This window comes from Bombina bombina, chromosome 1, assembly GCF_027579735.1.
Source record: "Bombina bombina isolate aBomBom1 chromosome 1, aBomBom1.pri, whole genome shotgun sequence".
NCBI lineage: Eukaryota > Metazoa > Chordata > Amphibia > Anura > Bombinatoridae > Bombina > Bombina bombina.
Genome location: NC_069499.1, coordinates 1,075,933,622 through 1,075,958,057, shown reverse-complemented (window position 1 = coordinate 1,075,958,057; position 24,436 = coordinate 1,075,933,622). Strand labels below are relative to the sequence as shown.

The 24,436-nt window shown below is 39.0% G+C and overlaps 1 protein-coding gene and 1 long non-coding RNA gene across 2 annotated transcripts in view; one reads left to right on the top strand and one right to left on the bottom strand.

Annotated features, from left to right (window-relative positions):
* Positions 1–24,436, top strand: part of RIPOR3 (RIPOR family member 3) — a 626,178-nt gene that overhangs the window by 287,870 nt on the left and 313,872 nt on the right. The window contains exons 8-10 of the mRNA XM_053692678.1: positions 4,480–4,543; positions 14,697–14,740; positions 19,044–19,169. Of these exons, the coding sequence (XP_053548653.1) occupies positions 4,480–4,543; positions 14,697–14,740; positions 19,044–19,169 (234 nt within the window). The remainder of the gene's footprint in view (positions 1–4,479; positions 4,544–14,696; positions 14,741–19,043; positions 19,170–24,436) is intronic.
* Positions 1–24,436, bottom strand: part of LOC128640288 (uncharacterized) — a 231,108-nt gene that overhangs the window by 142,102 nt on the left and 64,570 nt on the right. The gene's annotated exons all lie outside the window — the stretch shown is intronic.

Below are 24,436 nucleotides of genomic sequence, written 5' to 3'. Positions count from 1 at the left end.
TCCGGTCGGCAGATTAGGGGTAAATAATTTAATTTTAGTGTTTGCGATGTGGGGGGGCCTCGGTTTAGGGGAACATAGGTTGTTTATGGGTGTTAGTGTACTTTGTAGCACTGTAGTTAAGAGCTTTATGTTCCCACGTTAGCCCATAAAGCTCTTAACTACTGACTTTTTTTTGCGGTTGGAGTCTTGTCGGTAGAGGCTGTACCGCTCACTTCTTCCAAGACACGTAATACTGGCGTTAGGCAAATCCCATAGAAAAGATAGGATACGCAATTGACGTAAGGGTATTTGCGGTAGCCTAGAGTCACGGAAAGAAAGTGAGCGGTATACCCTTTCCTGCCTGATTCTAAATACCAGCGGGTGTTAAAAAGCAGCGTTAGGACCCCTTAATGCTGCTTTTGACGGCTAACGCCAAACTCTAAATCTAGGCCTTGGTATTTCTAAACTCAGGACAAAATTTAGAAACTATTTAGCATGGGTGTTTTTGGTGGATGTAGATGTGTAACAGATTTTGGGGTCAAAGTTAGAAAAAGTGTGTTTTTTTCGATTTTTTCCTCATATTTTATTTTAAAAATGATAGTAAATTATAAGATATGATGAAAATAATGGTATCTTTAGAAATTCCATTTAATTGCGAGAAAAACAGTATATAATATGTGTGGGTACAGTAAATGAGTAAGAGGAAAATTACAGCTAAACACAAACACTGCAAAAATGTAAAAGTAGCCTTGGTCCCAAACGGGCAGAAAATGGAGAAGTGCTGTTGTCATTAAGGTGTTAAACAACTTTCTTTTTTTTTTACTTTTAGCATCAAATTGGCTTTGTTCTCCTGGTATTCTTAGTTGAAAGCTAAAGCTAGGTAGGCTCATATGCTAATTTCTAAGCTCTTGAAAGCCGCCTCTTATGTAAATGCATTTGACAGTTTTTCACAGCTAGAGGACATTAGTTTATGTGTACCATATAGATAGCATTGTGTTCATGCCCGTGGAGTTACTTATGAGAGGGCACTGATTGGCTAAAATGCAAGTCTGTCTAAAGAACTGAAATAAGGGGGCCAACTGCAGAGGCTTAGATACAAGGTAATCACATAGGTAAAAAGTATATTAACATGACTGTGTTGGTTATGCAAAACTGGGGAATGGGTAATAAAGGGATTATCTATCTTTTTAAACAATAAAACTTCTGGAGTAGAATGTCTCTGTGTTTCCTTTTTTACTTCTCCTTTGCTTTCCAATTCTATATAGAGTATGCCCATCAAGAGAGTGACCTACATGGTATAATCAGATAAGCAATGTAATTATCTGGCATGTCATACAGTGAAAACATGAATCTTTCCTCACTCCCCTTTTTGTACAAACTTTGCAGCGTTTTTTGGGACCGGGCCTTCTTTGCTGTAGGGGGATATGACTGGGGAAATGTCTGCCAGTGTTCTCACACTGGAGATTTTAGGGGGGGTTCACCATTTTCAAATAAAATACTTGCAATCATCTGTATTTAGTAATTTAGGAAAGAGAGCTTTTTGTCAGATGCAGTGGTTTTGTACAAAATATACAAATTAAAAAGTGCCATCTAAATTATATAGACAGCAAGGCTTTTTATAGCTGATTTTCTTTTTTCTTACGGCAAGATAAGGATTATCAAGTCAGAGAGGTCTACTCCAACCATATAGTTGTTGTTGTTGTCTACAAGGAAAACTGTTTTTTGCAGTTGTCTCCTTTCACCTCTGGAAGTAACTGCCTTGTTTCCCTTATTGTGTATAGTTGTTAGCGTATACACATCTTTTTTGTCACTAAATCTAACTGCTAGGAGAATTTTTTTATTTAAAGGGACACTGAACCCAATTTTTTTTATTTCATGATTCAGATAGAGCATGCAATTTTAAGTAACTTTCTAATTTACTCCTATTATCAATTTTTCTTCGTTGTCTTGCATTCTTTATTTAAAAAGCAGGAATGTAAATCTTAGCAGCCAGCCCGTTTTAGGTTCAGCACCATGGATAGCGCTTGCTTATTGGAGGCTTACATGTACCCACCAATAAGCAAGCATAACCCAGGCTCTCAACCAAAAATGGGCTGGCTCCTTTGCATCACATTCCTGCTTTTTAAATAAAGATAGCAAGAGAACGAAGAAAATTGATAATAGGAGTAAATTAGAAAGTTGCTTAAAATTGCATGCTCTATCTGAATCATGAAAGAAAAAAATTGGGTTTAGTGTCCCTTTAATATTTTTTGCTTCCCTTACTGGGTCACCCAATTACTAGTTGATAACAGGAAATGCCAGGCGTTAGTGGAATTCACATTGGTCAGCAAAAAATAAAAAGATTAAAAAAAATACAGTGTACAATAAATCTATAGGTGACAAGTAATAAATCTATAGGTGGCAAGTTTTTTTCAAGATAGAATATATGGTATTCTCAGTATATAGTACATTGCAGTATATATGTTGATGGAGTCAATTATCAATATATACTATTATGGGACAGATTACAAGCAGTGTTAGGGGGTTTAGATGATAGTTTATTACTTTGCGTTGTGGGGGATGGCAGTTTAGGGGTTAATATTTTATTTAGGTAGTTTGTGATGTGGGGGTGGCTGGTTAGGGGTTAATTGTTTATTTAGATGCTTTGCAATGTGGAGTGATAGGGGTTTAGGGGTTAATAGTTTATTTAGATACTTTGTGATGTGGGGATGGCAGTTTAGGGGTTACTAGGTTATTTAGATACTTTGCGTTGTGGGGGGATGTCGGTTTAGGGGTTAATAGTATTATTTAGTGTTTGCATTGTGGGGGTGGCAGTTTAGGGGTTAATAGTATTATTTAGTGTTTGCGATGTGGGGGGATGGTGGTTTTTATTGTGTTTTGTGCAACTTTTTAATTTTGGAACGCAGTTTACCACAGCTCTTAGATCAGGGTAAGGATTGAAGCACAATAGCGATTTCTCCCAACTTGTAATATCAGTGGAAGAAAATGAATCACTATTGTGCTAGCGCAAAACCGTTTGCGCCTCACTTGTAATCTAGCCCTTAGTTTTTTAAAGTTTCATTACCTTTTTAAATATTGACAAAATACGTGTAAAGTTTTAGGGGCCTATCTATCAAGCTCCGAACGGAGCTTGATGGCCTGTGTTTCTGGCGAGTCTTCAGACTCGCCAGAAACACAAGTTATGAATCAGCGGTCACAAAGACTGCTGCTCCATAACCCTGTCTACCTGCTCAGAGCAGGCGGACAGGAATCGCTGGAATTCAACCCGATCGAGTACGATCGGGTTGATTGACACCCCCTGCTGGCGGCTGATTGGCCGCGAGTCAGCAGAGGGCGGCGTTGCACCAGCAGCTCACAAGAGCTGCTGGTGCAAAGCTGAATACGGAGAGCGTATTGCTCTCCGCATTCAGCAATGTCTTGCGGACCTGATCCATACTGTCGGATCAGGTTTGCAAGACATTTTTTAAATAGGCCTCAATGTGTCTATAAAACAATGGGAGCTTCCATGTTAGAACTTAGGTTACCTTCTCTCCTGTATCCAATTAGAGACAGTTATAAATAGGCCTCTAGAGTGTGCAGCCACCAGCTGTGTGGAATATAACTGTGTTCTACACTTCCATTTCTAACAGGAACTGAAAATCTCACTTTAGCGAACGTGTCCATGCCCAATGGACTCTTTTATGTTGTATGTGTCCCTGTTTCTGTCCCTCTCTTGTATTTTGTCTAAATGTGTGAGACACCTCCCTTTTTTTACTTTTCTTACACTCCAGGGTTTCTTCCACTATATAAGTTAAAAAAATAAAAATAACCAGTGGCAAGTAAAGGTATTAATATGAACACTATTTAACATATTGCCTTTTTTAAACAATTTGTAACTAGATCTTACATATTGGGGCATTTTTATCAAAGTTTGAGTAGACATGATACAATGTAGGGTATCATGTCCGCTGCACATCGATAAATGCCGACAGCATACACTGTCGGCATTTATCATTGCACCAGTAGTTCTTGTGAACTGCTTGTGCAATGTAGCCCCCTGCAGATTCGCGGCCAATCGGCCGCTAGCAGGGAGTGTCAATAAATCCGATCGTATTCAATCGGGTTGATTTCTGTCCGCATCCTCAGAGCAGGCGGACAAGTTATGGAGCAGCGGTCTTTAAACAAGGGGCATTAAGCTCCATTCGGAGCTTGCTAATTCGGCCCCATTGTCTGCTCTTGTCTAGTGTCAATTGTTTGTCATACCCACACATAAATACGTCCAGGCTCCCTGTTTTATAATATTACTGTACTATGCTAGCTATACTTATGTATAAGGTGAATACATTGTCTAAAAGTGTAAGATCTGCGCCTATAAAATGGCATGTGATATGAATAATTTTAATGTAAATAACAAATTTGTGGGGGTGAGCAGTAATTATAAGAGAAGGGGTTAATCTGCAAGAAATAGACAATATTTATGGAACTGTTCTGATAACAAAATATTTTCTTTTCATTTCATAGGATATGTGTATGATTGAAGGAGCTTTAGAAGTGCACTTGGGAGAATTCCTTATTAAGATGAAAGGTAATGATTATAATTGTAACTTATATATCATGTGTTCTAGAATTCTATTATGTTTGAAATTAAAACATTGGAATATATTGTATTCTATGTGAAAACCTTTTCAAATTACTTTCAAATAAAAAATATGCCCTTAGATTTATATGGGGAATTATGTAGAAATGTCTTTATAAACTTCAACTTAAATATCATATACCATAAAATTAGTACTAAGGGCCTAATTACATAAATGTTTCTGGCCTTGTAAGATCATTTAAAAAATCTCACCAGTGCTATGAAGCTTCTGGTTAAATTCTCTAAAAGAAAGTGTTTACCTTGAAAAATACGTGGCTCACAAGGGAACATGTTGCAAAGCAGGGCCAGACAGTGAAATATGCCTGTGGCCCATCGAGAAAACTCCCGGCATCCTGGTGGGCCAATCCGGCACTGCTGGTAAGTAATTTTCACACCCCAATTTTTGATCTTTTTTTGCTGCTTACATTTAAACACTATTGTCATACCTCAGTGAGCGACCCACCCAAATTCTAAATTTTCACCATGCCCAGCTCATTCTGAATATACAATTATATTTATACTTCATTAAATATTAGAAGGCTGCTTTCAACAAAAATATCTTTAAAAAAGAATATTTTTGGTACAATTTTAGTTATAACATTGAAAATAGCCAGGTGACAACTGTTACTATAATCACCTTACTACATTTTTCATCAAGTTGCACAAAGTGTCCATACTATATTTTTGGTTGTTGTAATAAAAACTAGAGAGGCCCCTTTTGAAATAAAAGCACTTTTTTGCCAGTGTCATCACAGTAATAGCCTGGCTATACAGGCATACTGTACTTTTTTTTAAAATGGACTTGTCTACTATAAAGTAAACTTTATTGTGGTTCTATAAACATTTTAGATTTTGTATTATATGTGGGGCTCTGTGCTTTTTAAGACCATCTTAAAGTGCACATGATTCTATTTTGAATGAGTGGTCTTGATCCTCTGTAGCTGCTAAGGGAGCTGCGATCAAGGGTTTTGAATCAACTCCCCCCATCCATCTCCCTTTTAGCTACACTGGCTCTGCCCCTTTTTGACATCAGCGCATGTTTGTGGTGATGTCACCGGCACGCCCATTGACAAGAACGCCTCATCATGCACATCGAACCGTGAAGGAGATGCATAGATTATAAGAAAGCTCAAAAATATGCAATAAAAAAACGGCATTGTTAAATTGTATTACAAATGGTAACACATTTTTTCTGCAAAAATAATATGTTATGGAAAATTAACATTTCGTATTAGAATTCCACAGGAGAAAAAAAATATTCAGTGGACACAGGAGAGATTAAAATAAAATTAAACTGCACATGCAAAAACCTCTGTGAAATTAGTACAAAATTCTGAGTGTATTGTTCTCATTATTGTAAATTGATTGTTGCTGTCTCTCTTATTGAGCCTAACAGGGACGTTCCATGGGCGTAGCGGGAAGTTGTCTGACAGGCCTTAGCGTATTAGAGAGAATTACCTGAGGGCAGCCCTATAAGTGTGGGAAAGAGATTTTACATCCAATTCAGCAAATTTTACATAAGTGAACAATTCTAACATGTTATTTAGTATATCTTGTGTGTCTGAAATGTTTAAGTAAAACTACGAAATAAAAAAAAACTTGTGGATTGTATGAATTTATGCCTTCCCCATATTTGGAAAAGGAAGGGACACATTGAGGCCTATTTATCAAATGTCTGTCGGACCTGATCCGACAGTGCGGATCAGGTCCGACTGACATCGCTGAATGCGGAGAGCAATACGCTTTCCGTTTTCAGCATTGCTCCAGCAGCTCTTGTGAGCTGCTGGTGCAACGCCGCCCCTTGCAAGCCAGCAGGGGGGTGTCAATCAACCCGATCGTACTCCATTCGGAGCTTGATAAATTGGCCTCATTGAGTATATTGAAATCACTGTATAAATGTTTTAGTTCATCCTCTAAATAGTGTCACCCACTACACACATTCTTGCAGTTTATTGCACTGTACTTTTGTATATCACACTGTCTCATCCAGAAATGTAGTAAATATCTCTAAGTGGGCTATGGAGATTTAAATGTAATGTTAACTTTATTACTTAAACAAAAGAAATCACAGCACTGATGGATCTCGGAATAGCTCATTTTAAAAACAAATTTTAATGAATCTAGCTCAATGTGTATCATTTATAGAACTTTAACTATTTAAATTTTGTTCAAACAAAATACAAAGCATTTACGTTGTCTTTCACCCTAACATGTATGCTCCAATACTATCTCATATTTATTAAAACACATTTCATTGGTGCATCATAATCATCGTTTGCTTCTATTCAGTTTTAGAAGATTGGCAGGTTTCTGCATCTATAATTAGAGTATAGTGTCTAAATGACGCTACAAATAGTGGCTTCTCTTGCCGTGTCTAAAGATACAGGAGACTTCCATCTTTTTTTTATTACAGATTAGTTTGTCAAGAAGCAAACACATTATAGAAGTAGTCTTGTTTCAGCTGCTGAGCAGTTAGCGTATTTAAATCATAGAATGCTGTTGCTTTTTACATTTAACAGCTGTCTTAATGAAAAACAGAGAAATTGTGACAAAGGCTGCAAGTTCTGACAATACACAGACTGACTACCTTATGTGTCTCTGTTTAAAGCAAGATATTAATGCACTGTTTTTGCTTGAAAATGACCATTTCTGGTAGCTGTTATTTTTTTGCAGGTGTTATTCATGTGCTAGCTTTTACATTCTTGACACATATAAAATTAGCTTTTTTTAAAGAAATCTTGTTTTGAGTGATGACCCAAGGTCTGGCGATTCAATTCTTTTTTCAGTAATTTTGATATAATTGCATCCTAAGCAAATTTATTTTTAAGTAGGATTTTTAATGCACTTTCTATAAATATATTCTGGACTAATACCGTACACATATATAGCTATCAAATATTTTGTTAAAATGCTTTGGATTGATAAATCAGTATTTTATGTGTAAAATGCTGAAACTAACTTCATTGCTGACAGGAAAATAATTGTTTGGTTTACAAGGCTGAATTCTTCACATGGGTTTGAAAACGTCAACTTATTTTAACCATTCCTAACATTTTTGTATGCGGTATAGCTTTATGCTCTTCTCAAGCATTTTATTCAATTTCTTACTATCTTCTCTACACTAGGGGTATTCTGTGAAATATTACACTATTGGATTTACACCTAATTTGTCACCTTGTAAAATATGTTTGGCTTTTGCACATTGCTTTTATAGTTTAGTTCTGGGGGGAAAAATATATAAAATGGAAAAAAAAGCATTCTAACATTTTAGATAATCCCAGCTAATATTTTTGTCTTGTTGGACTTATATAATTGGTATTTTCTTTACATTCTCTGTTACATAGACTTAATAAAATAAAATGTATTAATTCTGCTGTGTTTTGACTTGTATCGTCCAATATTATTCTTTTTGTATCCCAGAATTCAAACTGAGTGCTCCTTTGGGTCAGAGCTTATCCATGTTTATAAACCAAACACATACATATGTATGGAGTTTATCACTGTAGCCACTTAGAAATTCCGAGACTGTAGTTAACTTCAAGTTTTGCCAGTAGGTGTTAAGGGGTTTTGGACATATTCCAATGCTCAATACTTACTATTTTGTTTAAAGTATATTGGAAGATATTTAGCCCATCTTCCTTTTTCTATGATGTTTCTTTTGTCTGATAGCAGCTGTGCTGTGTCTGGGTTTGTAAACTGACAATCAAAATGTCACCACTACATCACTATTAAAATGTGTCTGTGAAAATGTTGCAGAACAGGACATTATTGCAGATGAAATTGTGCTTGTCCATGTTTCTCAGGTTAGATTAGGATTAGAATTTAAAATGTATTTGGAATGTGGTGATATTTAGTTAACCCCTTATTAATTCAAACACATAGCTTTGTAGGGCAAACCAACAGTATAGCTGCATAGCGCCTTGTCAGATTAAAATTAAGTCAGGCAGATGTTTCATGAGGGTAGTGAAAGTAGGTATAATTAATTCATTTGTTAAATGCTGGTCTAACATAGAAAAAAAGGCAAAATTAAATTAAATACACAGGGCTGGACTGTGACCAAGCTTAGTCCTGGGCATTTTAAGGCAAATGAGCCTCCCTAAATGCACACACTCATTTGGACATACACCACACACACTCATATGGACGTACACATCACATACACCACACATACACACACTCATATGGACGTACACCACACATACACACACTCATATGGACGTACACATCACATACACCACACATACACACACTCATATGGACGTACACATCACATACACACACATACACACACTCATATGGACATACACCACACATACACACACATACACACACTCATATGGACGTACACCACACATACACACACTCATATGGACATACACCACACATACACACACTCATATGGACGTACACCACACATACACACACATACACACACTCATATGGACGTACACCACACATACACACACATACACACACTCATATGGACGTACACCATACATACACACACTCATATGGACGTACACCACACATACACACACTCATATGGACGTACACCACACATACACACACATACACACACTCATATGGACGTACACCACACATACACACACATACACACACTCATATGGACATACACCACACATACACACACATACACACACTCATATTCATTGGAGAAGGAGGGAGGAAGAAAGAAAAATGTAGAGAGAGAAGGAGAGAGGTAGGGAGGGAGAAAGCGGTAGAAGGGGAGGAAAAGAGGGGGAGGGAAAGGGGAGGAGGGAGAAGGAAGGAGGTAGGGAAAGAGCAGCAGAAACAACAATAAAAATGTATTTCTCAAATGCATCTACGATATATTGAAAAAGCAACAAACAACAACACCAGAGTGGGCCAACATGGGCCAACATAGTGTGTCTAAAGGGACAACAAATAATATATTGAGCAACACAGTGGCACACAGACCCACAAAAGAAAAACAAAAGTGGGTTTAAGTTCCCACCAGCATTCCAGTGTACAGTATTAGGTTAATTCAAACTATCAAACTAATTAAAAAATAAATTATATATATATATATATATATATATATATATATATACTGAGTGGACCAAACACAATCCCTTCTTCTGACTGTGTTTGGTCCCGAAATGTCACAACATGCAATAAAGTGTTTTTGTTAATATGGTTATCTGAAGACCAGTGAGTGCTTATTTCCACTCCAGTCTATTAATTTTTTAAAGCATCCTGGCAGTTGGCGCAAGACGGTGAGAGTGCATACACACTTTGTTGCTGTATATATATATAGGTAAAGTTTAGCATTCTAAATTATTTTCTCAACCATATTGCATTATTTTAATTAAAAAATTGGTATGGGGGTTCAGATGAGGGTTACCAACAATACTGCAGTGTTTGTGTCTCCAGGAACAAAAGGGGGAGCCATATTTTGGGGTTTAAAGTCCCTGTTTTCCCCATAGACTTTCCACAGCCAGCCAGCTCTGCTCACCTACATGGATAATTGTATCAAACGCTCAGCCTACAGCTTTTTATACATTTGTAACTGTTTACTAAACACAGACACTTAAAGCAGCCCTCTCTGTAACAACTGTACAAACTGCTGAGGAAATAATGTTCACACAGCCTTAAAGGGCAGGATAGCACCTGGTCACACAGTCTTAAAGGGATAGGTAAAAACCCACACAGCCTTCAAAGGGTCAACAAGCACCATACGCACACCGTCTTAAAGGGACAGCTCAAAGTAATATTCACGCAGTGCAACTTTAAAGGGCAGATGGACAACTGCGCACACAGTTTTAAAAGGACAGATCACAGTAATGTTCATGCAGCACAACTTTAAAGGGCACCTGCTCACATAGTCGTAAAGAGGCAGGCACACACAACCTTTAGTGGGTAAACATGCACAGTTTTAAAGGGAGCGATAGTATGCATCCACACATGATGCACACAGCCTTAAAGGGACGCTCTGTCTTAGCAGGACAGTGGCACGTGCACGCACACAAACACACAGAGCACTCACAGCCTTTAAAGGGACAACTTGCATCACACGCACACAGCATTAAAGGGACAGATCACAGTAATGTTCAGGCAGCGCAACCTTAAAGGGCACCTCAACACCTGCGCACAGAGCCTTAAAGGGACAGATCACAGTAATGTTCATGCAGCGCAACCTTAAAGAGCACCTCAACATCTGCGAACAGAGCCTTAAAGGGACAGATCACAGTAATGTTCACGCAGCACAACCTTAAAGGGCACCTCAGCCCCTGTGCACAGAGCCTTAAAGAGATAGATCACAGTAATGTTCACGCAGTGCAACCTTTAAGTGCACCTCAACACCTGCGTGCAGAGCCTTAAAGGGGCAGATCACAGTAATGTTCACGCAGCGCAACCTTAATGGGCAGCTGCGCACAGAGTCTTGAAGGGACAGATGACAGTAATGTTCACGCAGCTCGACACCTGCATATAGAGCCATAAAGGGACAGATGACAGTAATGTTCATGCAGCGCAACCTTAAAGGCACCTCAGCCCCTGCGCACAGAGCCTTAAAGCGACAGATCACAGTAATGTTCACACAGCGCAACCTTAAAGGGCAGCTCGGATCCTGCTCACACAGTCTTAAAGGGACAGATCACAGTAATTTTCACACAGGGCAACCTTAAAGAACAGCTTGGCACCTGCTCACACAGTCTTAAAGGGGCAGACACACACAACCTTTAGTGGGTAAACACGCACACTTTTGAAAGATAGCAATAGTATGCATCCACAAGCAATGCACACAGCCTTAAAGGGACGCTGTGTCTAAAAGGGACAGGGGCACGTGCGTACACACACACCGCACTCAGTCTTTAAAAGGACAACTTGCACGCAACACACACAGCATTAAAGGATCAGCTAACATCATGCACTCCTAGCGCAGCCTCAAAGGGCAGCTCACCACCTGCTCACACAGTCTTAAAGGGGCAGGAACACAAAACCTTTAGTGGGTAAAGTCACACCACATGCACAGTCTTAAAGGGAGCGATAACAGTATACATCCGCACGCAACGCACACAGTCTACCATTAAAACTGTGAGTGTACGGTGGGAGCTGCCCCTTTAAAGGCTGTGTGTGCATCTGTCACTTTAACGCTGAGTGTCCCCTTTGTGCATTTTGGTGTGCTTAAAAGTCTGTCCCTTAAAGAGTGAGTGATCTGCGTGTGTATGTGTCCAAGTGGTTATGTCCCTTTAAGACAGTGTCCCTTTAAGGCTGTGTGCGTTGCATGTGGATTTATATTGTTTCTCTCCCTTTAAGACTGTGCATGTGGTGTGACTTTACCCACTTAAAGTTGTGTGTGCCTGCCCCTTTAAGACTGTGTGAGCAGGTGGTGAGGTGCCCTTTAAGACTGTGCTAGGTGTGCATGATGTGAGCTAATCCTTTAACGTTGTCTGTGTATGGTGCAACTTTTAAAGACTGTGAGTGTGGTGTGTGTTTGCGCATGTGCACCTGTCCCTTTAAGATACAGTGTCCCTTTAAGGCTGTGTGCATTCCATGTGGATGCATACTATCAATCTCTTTAAAACTGTGCATGTTTACCCACTAAAGGATGTGTGTACCTGCCCCTTTAAGGCTCTGTGCGCAGGTGTCAAGCTGCCCTTAAAGGTTGCGCTTCGTGAACATTACTGTGATCTTTCCCTTTAAGACTGTGTGCCTAGGTGCCCAGCTGCCCTTTACGGTTGCGATGCATGAACATTACTGTGATATGTCCCTTTAAGACTGTGCGCGCCGGTTCCAAGCTGACCTTTAAGGTTGCACTGCGTGAACATTACTGTGATCTGTCCCTTTAAGGCTCTGTGCGCAGATGTCAAGCTGCCCTTTAAGGTTGCGCTGCCTGAAAATTACTGTGATCTGTCCCTTTAAGGCTGTGTGTGTGATGCAAGTTGCCCCTTAAAGGCTGTGAGTGCTCTGTGTGTGTGTCACGTGTCACTTTCCTGTTAAGACAGATTGTCCCTTTAAGGCTGTGTGCATCACGTGTGGATGCATACTATCGCTCCTTTTAAAACTGTGCATGTTTACCCACTAAAGTTTGTGTGTGCCTGCCTCTTTACGACAATGTGAGCAGGTGCGGAGCTGCCCTTTAAAGTTGCGCTGCGTGAACATTACTGTGATCTGTCCCTTTAAGACTGTGTGCACAGTTGTCCAGCTGCCCTTTAAGGTTGCGCTGCGTGAACATTACTGCTATCTGTCCCTTTAAGGCTTTGTGCGCAGGTGTTGAGGTGCCCGTTTAGGTTGCGCTGCGTGAACATTACTGTGATCTGTCTCTTTAAGGCTCTTTGCGCAGGTGTCAAGCTGCCCTTTAAGGTTGCACTGCATGAACATATACAACAGGAGGTGAGGGGGCGCTCTGTTGCTCTATATATAATACAATGAGATAATTCTATATCAATTTGGTATAATCAACCTTTAAAAAAACAGTGATAATTACATATAGAAAAATATTAATATAGCATATTAATCAAACCATATGATCCAATGATCATAGATAAAGGTAGTCCCAGCAAAGAATCCCAATTAGGGTGTCGGATTAATCACAGTGTAGTAGATCCAATATGATCAAGTAATCCAACTCTGTAAATGGGGCACAGGTAGATGGCTGCTTTCCTCCTCACAGACTTATCCGGATGTAGCTAAAGAGAGAATAGATAATAGAGGGGCGCCTTATGTGTGCATCAGTATGTCAGGAGGAATCAGTTAAATAGACAATGCCAAATGGGTACTCACATTTAGCCCAAGTACACTTATGTACTGGTAGAAGCAGGCTGGTAACTTGGGGTGTACCAGCTAATCCACTCTAGGTGAAGGTAGAACAGTGCAGGAGTATCCTGCCACACTCAGTGTGTAGTAGATTCCAAAAATGTCAGAAGCAGTGGCTAAACTGCTCAAGAAGGTGCTGAACCAAAGCTTGTATAAAACAAGTTTGTTTATTAAAAACAGATTAAAAACAGTAACAAGCAATGGTTACATATAATGCAACGCGTTTCTCAGCCTTAGCATTGGCTGTTTCATCATGACTGATAATGTGAAGCTTTAAATGGTAATACTGCATTCATTGGCCTCTAGTTATGAAAGTCTGGCGGACCTGATCTGCCAGTGCGGATCAGGTCCGCCAGACCGTATTCATCATTGCACCAGCAGCTCACAAGAGCTGCTGGTGCAACGCCGCCCCCTGCAGACTTGGCCGCCAGCAGGGGGGTGTCAATCAACCTGATCGTACACGATCGGGTTGTATTGTTGCGATGTCTGTCCGCCTGCTCAAAGCAGGCGGACAGGTTATGGAGCAGCGGTCTTTGTGACCGCTGCTTCATAACTGCTGTTTCTGGCGAGTCTGATTACTCGCCAGAAACAAGGGCATCAAGCTCCTTTCGGAGCTTGATACATATGCCCCATTGAGTCTTAGCACACAAATTGTAGGAAAACTATAATTATTAGCGTTTGTCACAGGAGAACCTTATTTTATAGAGTCATAAAAAAACATTCTTCCAGTCCTGTGATTGGTATATTAAACCATAGAACAATGGTCATTCTAAGACAAGGTACCTCACGGGAGCAGCCTTCTGCACACGCTATGTGTTCCTACATGTGTAATAGTGGTAGTGATATGTGTGTGACAATCAAAACACATCACTTTCAATTTGCAATATAAATGCAAACACATAAGCTCTATAAATTATGTGCATAAGCAGGGCTGGAGATTTCCACTAGTCTTGGACTCATAAGAAATTGCAGGAGATTTGAGATTTATCATTAAGTGGACTTTTTCCATGTCCTAAATAACATTATCAGAAAACTAATATTTTATACTTGTGTGAAAACATGACTATTTTCTTTTATTTTTTACAATCTGAAAAGTCATTATTTATCTAACAACTGTTCACTAGTATGAATATTTTCCTTGAAATGTAAAGTTCTTATGAAATAATCACCATATATTTGTCATGTTACAGTCAGATAAATACAGCAACAGATGTTTATACTTTGTCAGAAGTAATTCTGTTATTCTCTTTAGGAAAAGATAGGAATCAATGTCTTAAACTTAAATCTTCTGTTTCCTGTTCAGGTTTAGTGGGATATGCTCGGCTATGTCCTGGAGACCATTATGAGGTACGTCAAAAATCTGGATAGATAACAACTTTATTCTATAGTCTATGGTCATTATTTTAGAAATTATAATTAAACATATATAAAAACTAAATGCCATAATCATTATGTACACAATATTCCAGTGGAAATTTTTTTTTAAAAAAATGAGATCTAAATAAAAAATAAATACTTCACAATACTCACAACAATTAATCAAACTGGCTATTCCTCTTACGGTTTGTCTGGTTAAATAAGGAAAAAAATATGTCTGATACTGAATTGCATAGCAGCAAACAGGTATTTATTAGCTGCCGGAAAGAACCATTTTAGTCCTTTTCTTTTTAAATAAAGCTTTCACTCTAAATGAAATATTAGGTTCCACAAGGAATGATAGATTGAAGCACAGTTCTTTAGGTATGATCGGGGGGGGGGGGGGGGTTTAACTACTATAGCGCAACATTCATCTTTCTGTCTTGTTTTACTTTTTTTGTTTTGGGAAGGTTTTGACACATACAGCAATGATTATCACCAATACTCTTCAAGAGAATGTTGCTACATCATATTAGCATATTGCATTTCTCCATAATATTACACCTTTTTGTTTGCCACTAAGGCAGGTTTCAAGTGGCTGTTATTTTGGGCTCATAGGGCAGACTATTAGATAAGAATAAACCATGTGTGTAGGAATCCTTGAAATTCTTTGGAGATAGTTTTAATGCTTTGGTTGCCAGAGAACATTTTAATATGTGGAAATCTACTCTGGTAGTTAAAGGGTTAAATAGACAAACCATTTAAAAGACAACACAGGTTTTCCTTGCTACATAATTCACCCTGTGTCTCATTTCTTTTACACAATATATTTCACCCTGCAATTACTCTCTCTCTCATAACACTAATTCACACTATAGAACTCTTCTTTTAATACCTGTAAAACGTAATTTCCCACACTCAAACGTCATAGCAATTCTATCTTTCACACTAGATCACTCAGCCATCACTGATCACAGCAGTAACACTCTTGCAGTCGAGAACTGTAGCTCGTCCCTCTGTGTGTGCTAGCTGTCTACTTTTTGTTGTTGTTGTTGCATATTTGGTGTTGCTGTAACTGTGACATATTTTGCTCCACCCAAACACCAGTATGGTTATGGAAACTGATGAGATGTTGAACCAAAGCAAGCCAGTCCAGAATAAAAGCTTCACTTTTCTCTAAGCCCAAATGTCAGTGTGTTGTCCTTGCTGGTTGGGTTTGGTTTAAATTGTGAGAGCACAAAGCTTAATTTATATAAGTTGTCAATGTTTCTCAACTTCACTCCTTAACTACTTCTAAAAGACCATGGGGTCAATTTATTATTGTGTGGAAGTACATGAGACGATGTAGCTTATCATGTCCACTGCACATCGATAAATGCCGACAGCATACGCTCTCGGCATTTATCATTGCAACAGCCCCCTGCAGATTCGCGACCAACCGAGGGTGTTGTATTCGATCGGGCTGATTGCTGTTCGCCACCTCAGAGGTAGCGGACGAGTCAAGGAGTAAGGGTCTTGGGACCGCTGCTTCTTAACTTCCGCTTCAGGTGGAACTGAAATGGAGTGGGTCGGAAGCAGCATCCTCTGCTTCATAAATCGACCCCTTTATATGAATTATTTTTGTGGTTAGAATGGATGGCTGTTCAGTCACTGTGATTAGCGTGTATCAGGCAGCTACATCCATTTCTATCTGACCTGTTAGGAGTACTTATGGCCTGGGAGTTTAGAAAGACTGGACGATAGCATTTAACAATCCACAAATAAATAAAAAAAACTCTCACAATTATCTGTCCGTTCAGATTTGCTGGTATCACATATTTTTATCTTATCATAGAGCAATAATTGCATGATTTAATCAAGTTGCTGGGATGCCTTTGAACAAAATAGAACTAATACTACTCCTCATAAAAATAATAGTAATAAGTATAATAATAAATATATCCATCATACTTTTCAGTTTCTATAAAATAACTTATTAAGGCCTAGATTACAAGTGGAGCACTAATTTAACGCGCACCTGTAAACGGGCAAATTTGCCCGTTTACGGCGCACAATAAAAATCAGTCAACCTCTGGTTAATTTTCAAAAAATCCTCCAGTTAGCCTAAAAATAAAGAATATTCTTTTTTTTTTAATAAAAAAATAAATAACAAATTTGCATTTTTAAAAAAATAAAAATAAAAAAGCCAAAATCAGTTATGAGAGATTAATGGGTGTGGGTGTAAGAAAAAAAAAACGCCACTGAAAAGTGCCTTCCGTAGCTGTCTATGGGAACTGTGTGTTCACTGTAAATATATACAGTATGTATATGAATATATACATATATATTTATATGTTAATATGTGTATATACACATATTAACACATAAATATGTATATATTCATATACATATATATTTACAATCTGCTGCCCATCGCTGCGTGACTTACCCACTTCGCTGCGCTAGTTCTAATGCCATGTCTAACGACATGAGAGCGAGGCTCCTATTGGAGCCTATGGAAGCGCGCTCTTGTGAGTGCAAAGCTTCCATGTAATACGAAGTCGTGTTCACATTGCACCTAACGTGTAATACCAGCTCACATCTGATTTCAATCTGAAAATTTCACAGCAGGGGCTTAAATCAACCATTAAGTAGGATCTGCATTTTTTTAGCAATGATAGAGGGATCACATATTCTCAGGTGGGTGTAGTACAACCAGGCTTCCTTGCATACTTTCGCTAAATTCTTTCATTTTGACGTTTACGCCTGGGCTGAGGCAACTTTTGGCAGAAAAGTACTGCAGGCCTTCCTATATTACTTCTGCCCTATTTCTAATGGTCTTGTGGACTTCATTGCTTGGGTATAGGAGCATGGGTATGTGATTCTCTTGTGGACTCACATCAGCCATTTAATACTGCTGCCTTCAGGAATTGTTGCACTTCTTTGTCCTGCTTTGTCCTTTCCTTTCTGTTGTATCTTTCCCTACTTTGCTATACTAAAAACATAATGCCTATGGTGTGCAAGGAAATAGTAGGGAAGCTCTAAAGTAAGGGGCTGGTTTGTACGGTTTGTACGGTGTCCAATTTAGGATATCCTTCCATCATCCTCCAAAACTCCCTAAAATTCCATGTACCCTCTTGTAAAACTCCCTCCTTACTCCTCCTTTCTAGAAAACTCCCTCCTTTATTATTTAAAACTCATTGCTCTCTCCTGTAAAACTCTACTCTGTCTACCTCCCTTGTGTAAAACTTCCTTCTCCACTACTTCTTCCCTCCTCCGTGATGCCCCCTGCTCATGCTGCCTCCTCCCTGCTCTATGCTACCTCCTACCTGCTCCATGCTGTCTCCTTCCACCTTCCTGTTCCATGCTGCCTCCTACTTGTTTCATGCTGTCTCCTTCCTTCTCCATGCTGTCTCCTTCCTCCTTCCTCCTCCATTCTACCTCCTTCCTCCTCCCTGCTGCATCCTCCCTCCTCCATGCTCTATGCTGCCTCCATCCTCCTCCCTGCTGTCCCCTTCCTCCTCCATGCTGCCTCAAATATATACCAGCATATACATATATATTTACTGGGAACACACAGTTTCCATAGACCACAATGTAAAGGCACTCGAGTACAACTTTACCCCCAAAATACTGCCTAGTGCAGATATTTTATTTAAAAATGTGGGGGGCCAGCCACTTGTAATGGCTGGATATTTATTGCGCTTCCGCTAACAGGCAGATTTGCCGTTTTGCTGAATTAGCTCTCCACTTGCAATCTAGTCCTTAATTAGGTAAGCATAAATACTGAAGTTTTTTTCTTTGATAAATGTTTCTGTCCTGAATAAACAAGCAATAATGGAAAACGAATTGTGGGTAAAAATTCTTCTTGTGGAGGCGTGTTCATGTCCACTAATATAATTGTGAGACTTGAATGTTTTATTTCTGCTCTTTCAAAGGTGTGATAGGAAATGTTTCAGTTTAGAAACCCTTTCATTTGAAAGTCTGTTGTATACATTATAGTTTTTGAAATAATGAATTTGTATTGCTTGTTACTGAGCATCTAAGTTTAGTTTGGAAATTATTTTTTACCACAGAGTTTAGCTGAGCAACCTAAGATAAGGGTCATAGGTTTAAGCCATGCAGGGGAAAAAAATCATTTTACTGGAATCACAGCTAGGCATCCTGTAAATGCCATAAAATGACTAGTTATAATAATATGAAAATAAAATACACTATATGAACCATGTCGGAGAAGTGTTATTTTAAGCCACAGAAGTTTAAGGTTGTTCTACATACTACTAATTTACACAGAAAATTCTGATTTGTTCTGCAGGTGTTAATAAGATTAGGCCGTCAGAGATGGAGACTAAAAGGAAAGATCGAAACTGATGATAGCCAAATATGGGATGAAGAAGAGAGAATGTTTATACCAAACTTATGTGAGAACTTTGAGATTAAGGTAATACCATTATATTTGATTTTGCTTTTAACAGTTAGTTGTTACATGCTCATATAACTATTTCTACATCCAGCATCACTTTATACCAGTTTGGTCTAAAGGTCTAACAAGAAAGAAAGATTATTATCACAACTCACCATTTTAACACTGTATACTAAGTATGTGCATTCGTGCACTTCCTCCTGTAACGAATCGGAAGAATGCGACCGCAAGGCGTATTCAGCTCTTTTCAAAACCAGATTTGTTATTCGAAAGTGCAACACACTGAGATCTGTGTGAATCCAGATCTCAGTGTGTTGTACTTTCACAAGAATAAATCCAGCTCCGAAAAGAGCCGAATGCGGCATACATTACCCTTCTTCCCGATTTGTTAAGGCACGAATGCACATACCTACTGTATACCATTGAGTGGACATCTTTGCCTACCAAGGTTACAATAAAACAATATATCCCTTACATAATATAGTCATTACATTCTAAAATAAATTATTTAAAGTGAAGGTAAACTTTGATGAATGAAAGCCCAGTTTTTAAAAATACTATTAAAAAAGGGGCACTTTTTTATTCATCAAAGTTTAGAAAGCAGCTGTTTTGTTTAAAAACTTACCTCTCTCCTCTTCACAGCTGGAACAGCTTCCCCCGCCCGGAGATCCTCTCTTCACACATCAGCAATGACTAATACGGCTTTCTCCAATCATAGCATGGCCTCAGGCAATGACTCCCCTGGTGGGAAAGCCGTGATTGGAGGAAGCCGGATTAGTCATTGCTGACGTGTGAGGAGAGGGAAGCTGCCCCGGCTGTGAAGAGGAGAGAGGTAAGTTTTTAAACAAAACATCTGCTTTCTAAACATTGATGAATGAAAGTGCCCCTGTTTTTAATAGTATTTTAAAAAAACAGGCTTTTATTCATCAAAGTTTACCTTCACTTTAACATTATTTTAAAGGGACACATTTAAATTATTGCATTTTTGCTTGTGTATAACTATGGCATCTATTACAATCTTTAGGCGATTTGCTTTCGAAAAGGCATTTTGTTTTCCGACCGAATTGGTCAGTGAGTTTCTCAAGTGATCACAATGCTATACGGGTTTTGCTGCTGCAAACCCGTTTTTACCCTATAAAGGCTTTTTGTGTGTTAAGTACTTTTTGAAAAAGAAACTGGGAAGTCTTCTGAAACTGCCAGATACTATAGTCCATTCAAACTTCTTAAGGTTACAGGAAAGGTCTATTTTTGTAACCCCTTTGTTCATGCTGCAAGGAAAATACTAATTTGCATGTATGTGATATTAACCTATTGTCATCACAATACATCCTCCACACTCAGTAAAAATATTTAAGGGACACTGAACCCACATGTTTTCTTTCATGATTCAGATAGAGCATGCAATTTTAAGCAACTTTCTTATTTACTCCTATTATGAATTTCTTCATTCTCTTGGTATCTTTATTTAAAAAAGCAGAAATGTAAGCTTAAGAGCCGGCCCATCTTTGGTTCAGCAACTGGGTAGTGCTTGCTGATTGGTGGCTAAATGTAGCCACCAATTAGCAAACGCTATCCAGGGTGCTGAACCTAAAATGGGCCGGCTCCTAAACGTTATATTCCTGCTTTTCAAATAAAGATAGCAATAGAACAAATAACAATTGATAATAGGAGTAAATTAGAAAGTTGCTTAAAATTGAATGCCCTATCTTAATTATGAAAGAAAAAAATTTGTGTTTAGTATCCCTTTAACCCCTTAAGGACCACAGCACTTTTCCATTTTCTGTCCGTTTGGGACCAAGGCTATTTTTACATTTCTGAAGCGTTTGTGTTTAGCTGTAATTTTCCTCTTACTCATTTACTGTACCCACACATATTATTTACCGTTTTTCTCGCCATTAAATGGACTTTCTAAAGATACCATTATTTTCATCATATCTTATAATTTACTATAAAACTTTATAAAATATGAGGAAAAAATGGAAAAAAACACACTTTTTCTAACTTTGACCCCCAAAATCTGTTACACATCTACAACCACCAAAAAACACCCATGCTAAATAGTTTCTAAATTTTGTCCTGAGTTTAGAAATACCCAATGTTTACATGTGCTTTGCATTTTTTGCAAGTTATAGGGAAATAAATACAAGTAGCACTTTGCTATTTCCAAACCACTTTTTTTCAAAATTAGCGCTAGTTACATTGGGACACTGATATCTTTCAGGAATCCCTGAATATCCCTTGACATACATATATATTTTTTTAGAAGACATCCCAAAGTATTGATCTAGGCCCATTTTGGTATATTTCATGCCACCATTTCACAACCAAATGCGATCAAATAAAAAATTTTTTTCACTTTTTCACAAATTGTTTCATAAACTTTAGGTTTCTCACTGAAATTATTTACAAACAACTTGTGCAATTATGGCATACATGGTTGTAAATGCTTCTCTGGGATCCCCTTTGTTCAGAAATTGCAGACATATATGGCTTTGGCATTGCTTTTTGGTATTTAGAAAGCCGCAAAATGCCACTGCGCACCACACATGTATTATGCCCAGAATTGAAGGGGTTAATTAGGAAGCTTGTAGGGAGCTTTTAGGGTTAATTTTAGCTTTAGTATAATGTAGTAGACAACCCAAAGTATTGATCTAGGCCCATTTTGGTATATTTCATGCCACCATTTCACCGCCAAATTCTAACAAATAAAAATAAAGCGTTAAATTTTTCACAATTTTAGGTTTCTCACTGAAATTATTTACAAACAGCTTGTGCAATTATGGCATAAATGGTTGTAAAAGCTTCTCTGGGATCCCCTTTGTTCAGAAATAGCAGACATATATGGCTTTGGCTTTGCTTTTTGGTAATTAGAAGGCAGCTAAATGCCGTTGCGCACCACAAGTGTATAATGAAGTGGTTAATTAGGGAGCTTGTAGGGAACTTGCAGGGTTAATTTTAGCTTTAGTGTAGGTATCAACCTCCCACATGACACATCACACCCCCTGATCCCTCCCAAACAGCTCTCTTCCCTCCCCCACCCCACAATTGTCCCCTCCATCTTAAGTACTGGCAGTAAGTCTGCCAGTACTAAAATAAGAGTTTTTTGGGGATTTAAAAAAAAAAAAAAAAAGATAATTCTGCTCTGTAGGATCCCCCCTTAGCCCCCAACTTCCCTGATCCTCCCTCCAACAGCTCTCTAACCCCCCTCTCGGCCTTATTATGCGCCATATTGGGTACTGGCAGCTGTCTGCCAGTACCCAGTTTGAAATCAAATATGTTTTTTATAACATTTTATTATTTTATTATGTTAAAAATAGTATTTTCTGTAGTGTAGCTGCCCCCCCTCAACCCCCAACCTCCCACCCTCCCAGATCGTTAAAATATGCAATGTTCCCACCCTCTCTCCCACCGAGTACCACCTTACAGTTGTTCCATAGTGTAGGTTTCCCACTCCCGTGCACGCGCGCGCACACACGCTCACGTGCACGCGTGCGCACCCGCGCATGCGCGCACACTCGATCCCGCCCCCCTTCCCCACCGATGGCCGCCCACCCGCCTCCCTGGATCAGCTCCCACCCACCAACGAACATGGCCATTGATGGCCGATGCAGAGAGGGCCACAGGGTGGCTCTCTCTTCATCGGACGGCTAGAAAATGTTATAGCAGGATGTCTCAATATCGAGGCATCACTGCTATAACATGAAAGCAGTTGGAAGTGATCAGGATCGCTTCCACTGCTTTCAAAGACCAACGACATACGGGGTACGTCCTTGGTCATTAACTGCATTTTTTTGCAGGACGTACCCCATACGTCGTTGGTCGTTAAGGGGTTAATAAATAATTTCTGCATGAGGCCTATCCAACAGTTGAACCAGGGGGCACAGTGTATTCCTGTGGTGCTTTATCTATGTTAGTCTCTCAGTCATAGGGGTAGTTTGCAGCATTTTCACTTGGACTAGATGCCATCCCAAATGTATGTGGCTCATAACATTATACAATAGCATTTAGCAGTCAAACCTCACTACTCCTCTTCCAATTTCTAACACAACATAACACACTCATACCATCCACAGATGCCACTGTTAGAGAGTTTCCTAACATTCCCTTGCAATTGCATACCCCCCAACTGTCCCGATTTTCACGGGATAGCCCCGATTTTAAGGGTCTATCCACTGTCCCGAGTTGCTAGTTATCTGTCCTGCATTGCCCCATGCATTAAAAAAAATAAAAAATTTAAAAAAAAATATTTTGGGCACATATTCAAAAGCAGCTGGCTTTTCTCTCCCAGGGTTATATACCTGTTAGAGTTCTTGTGAAAAAGTAATGATGTGTGGGTTAAGCAGGAGTAGGAAGGCTGTATACCCTCTGACCTCAGGTAATGGTGACCTCTAACCCCTGGTGATAATACTAGCATGCCTTCAGTTTTATAGGATGAGAAGTGCTAACTCCAGTGTAACGAACAGTGGCAGCATCAGACTGCCTGCTTATGTGCTTGCCAACCCCAGGACCCCATAAAATGAGTTACAAATACCCATATATGATGTAGTGTGTGGTTCTATCTGTATCTATAAGTGTGTATGTGTGTGTATCTGCATGTATAAGTGTAAGCTGTGTACTGTGTGTATCTGTATGTATAAGTGTCTGTGTGTGTATCTGCATGTATAAGTGTATGCTATGTAGTGTGTGTCTGCATGTATAAATGTAAGCTATGAAGTGTGTTTATCTGCATGTATAAGTGTAAGCTATGTAGTGTGTGTGTATCTGCATGTATAAGTGTATGCTATGTAGTGTGTTTGTGTATCTGTATGTATAAGCATATGCTATGTAGTGTGTGTGTATCTGCATGTATAAGTGTATGCTACGTAGTGTGTGTGTGTATCTGCATGTGTAAGTATATGCAATGTAGTGTGTGTGTATCTGCATGTGTAAGTGTATGCTATGTAGTGTGTGTATCTGCATGTGTAAGTGTATGCTATGTAGTGTGTGTATATCTGCCTATATAAGTGTATGCTATGTAGTGTGTGTATCTGCATGTGTAAGTGTATGCTATGTAGTGTGTGTGTATCTGCATGTATAAGTGTATGCTATGTAGTGTGTGTATCTGCATGTATAAGTGTATGCTATGTAGTGTGTGTGTATCTGCATGTATAAGTGTATGCTATGTAGTGTGTGTGTGTTGCATGTGTAAGTATATGCAATGTAGTGTGTGTGTGTATCTGCATGTGTAAGTGTATGCTATGTAGTGTGTGTGTATCTGCATGCATAAGTGTATGCTATGTAGTGTG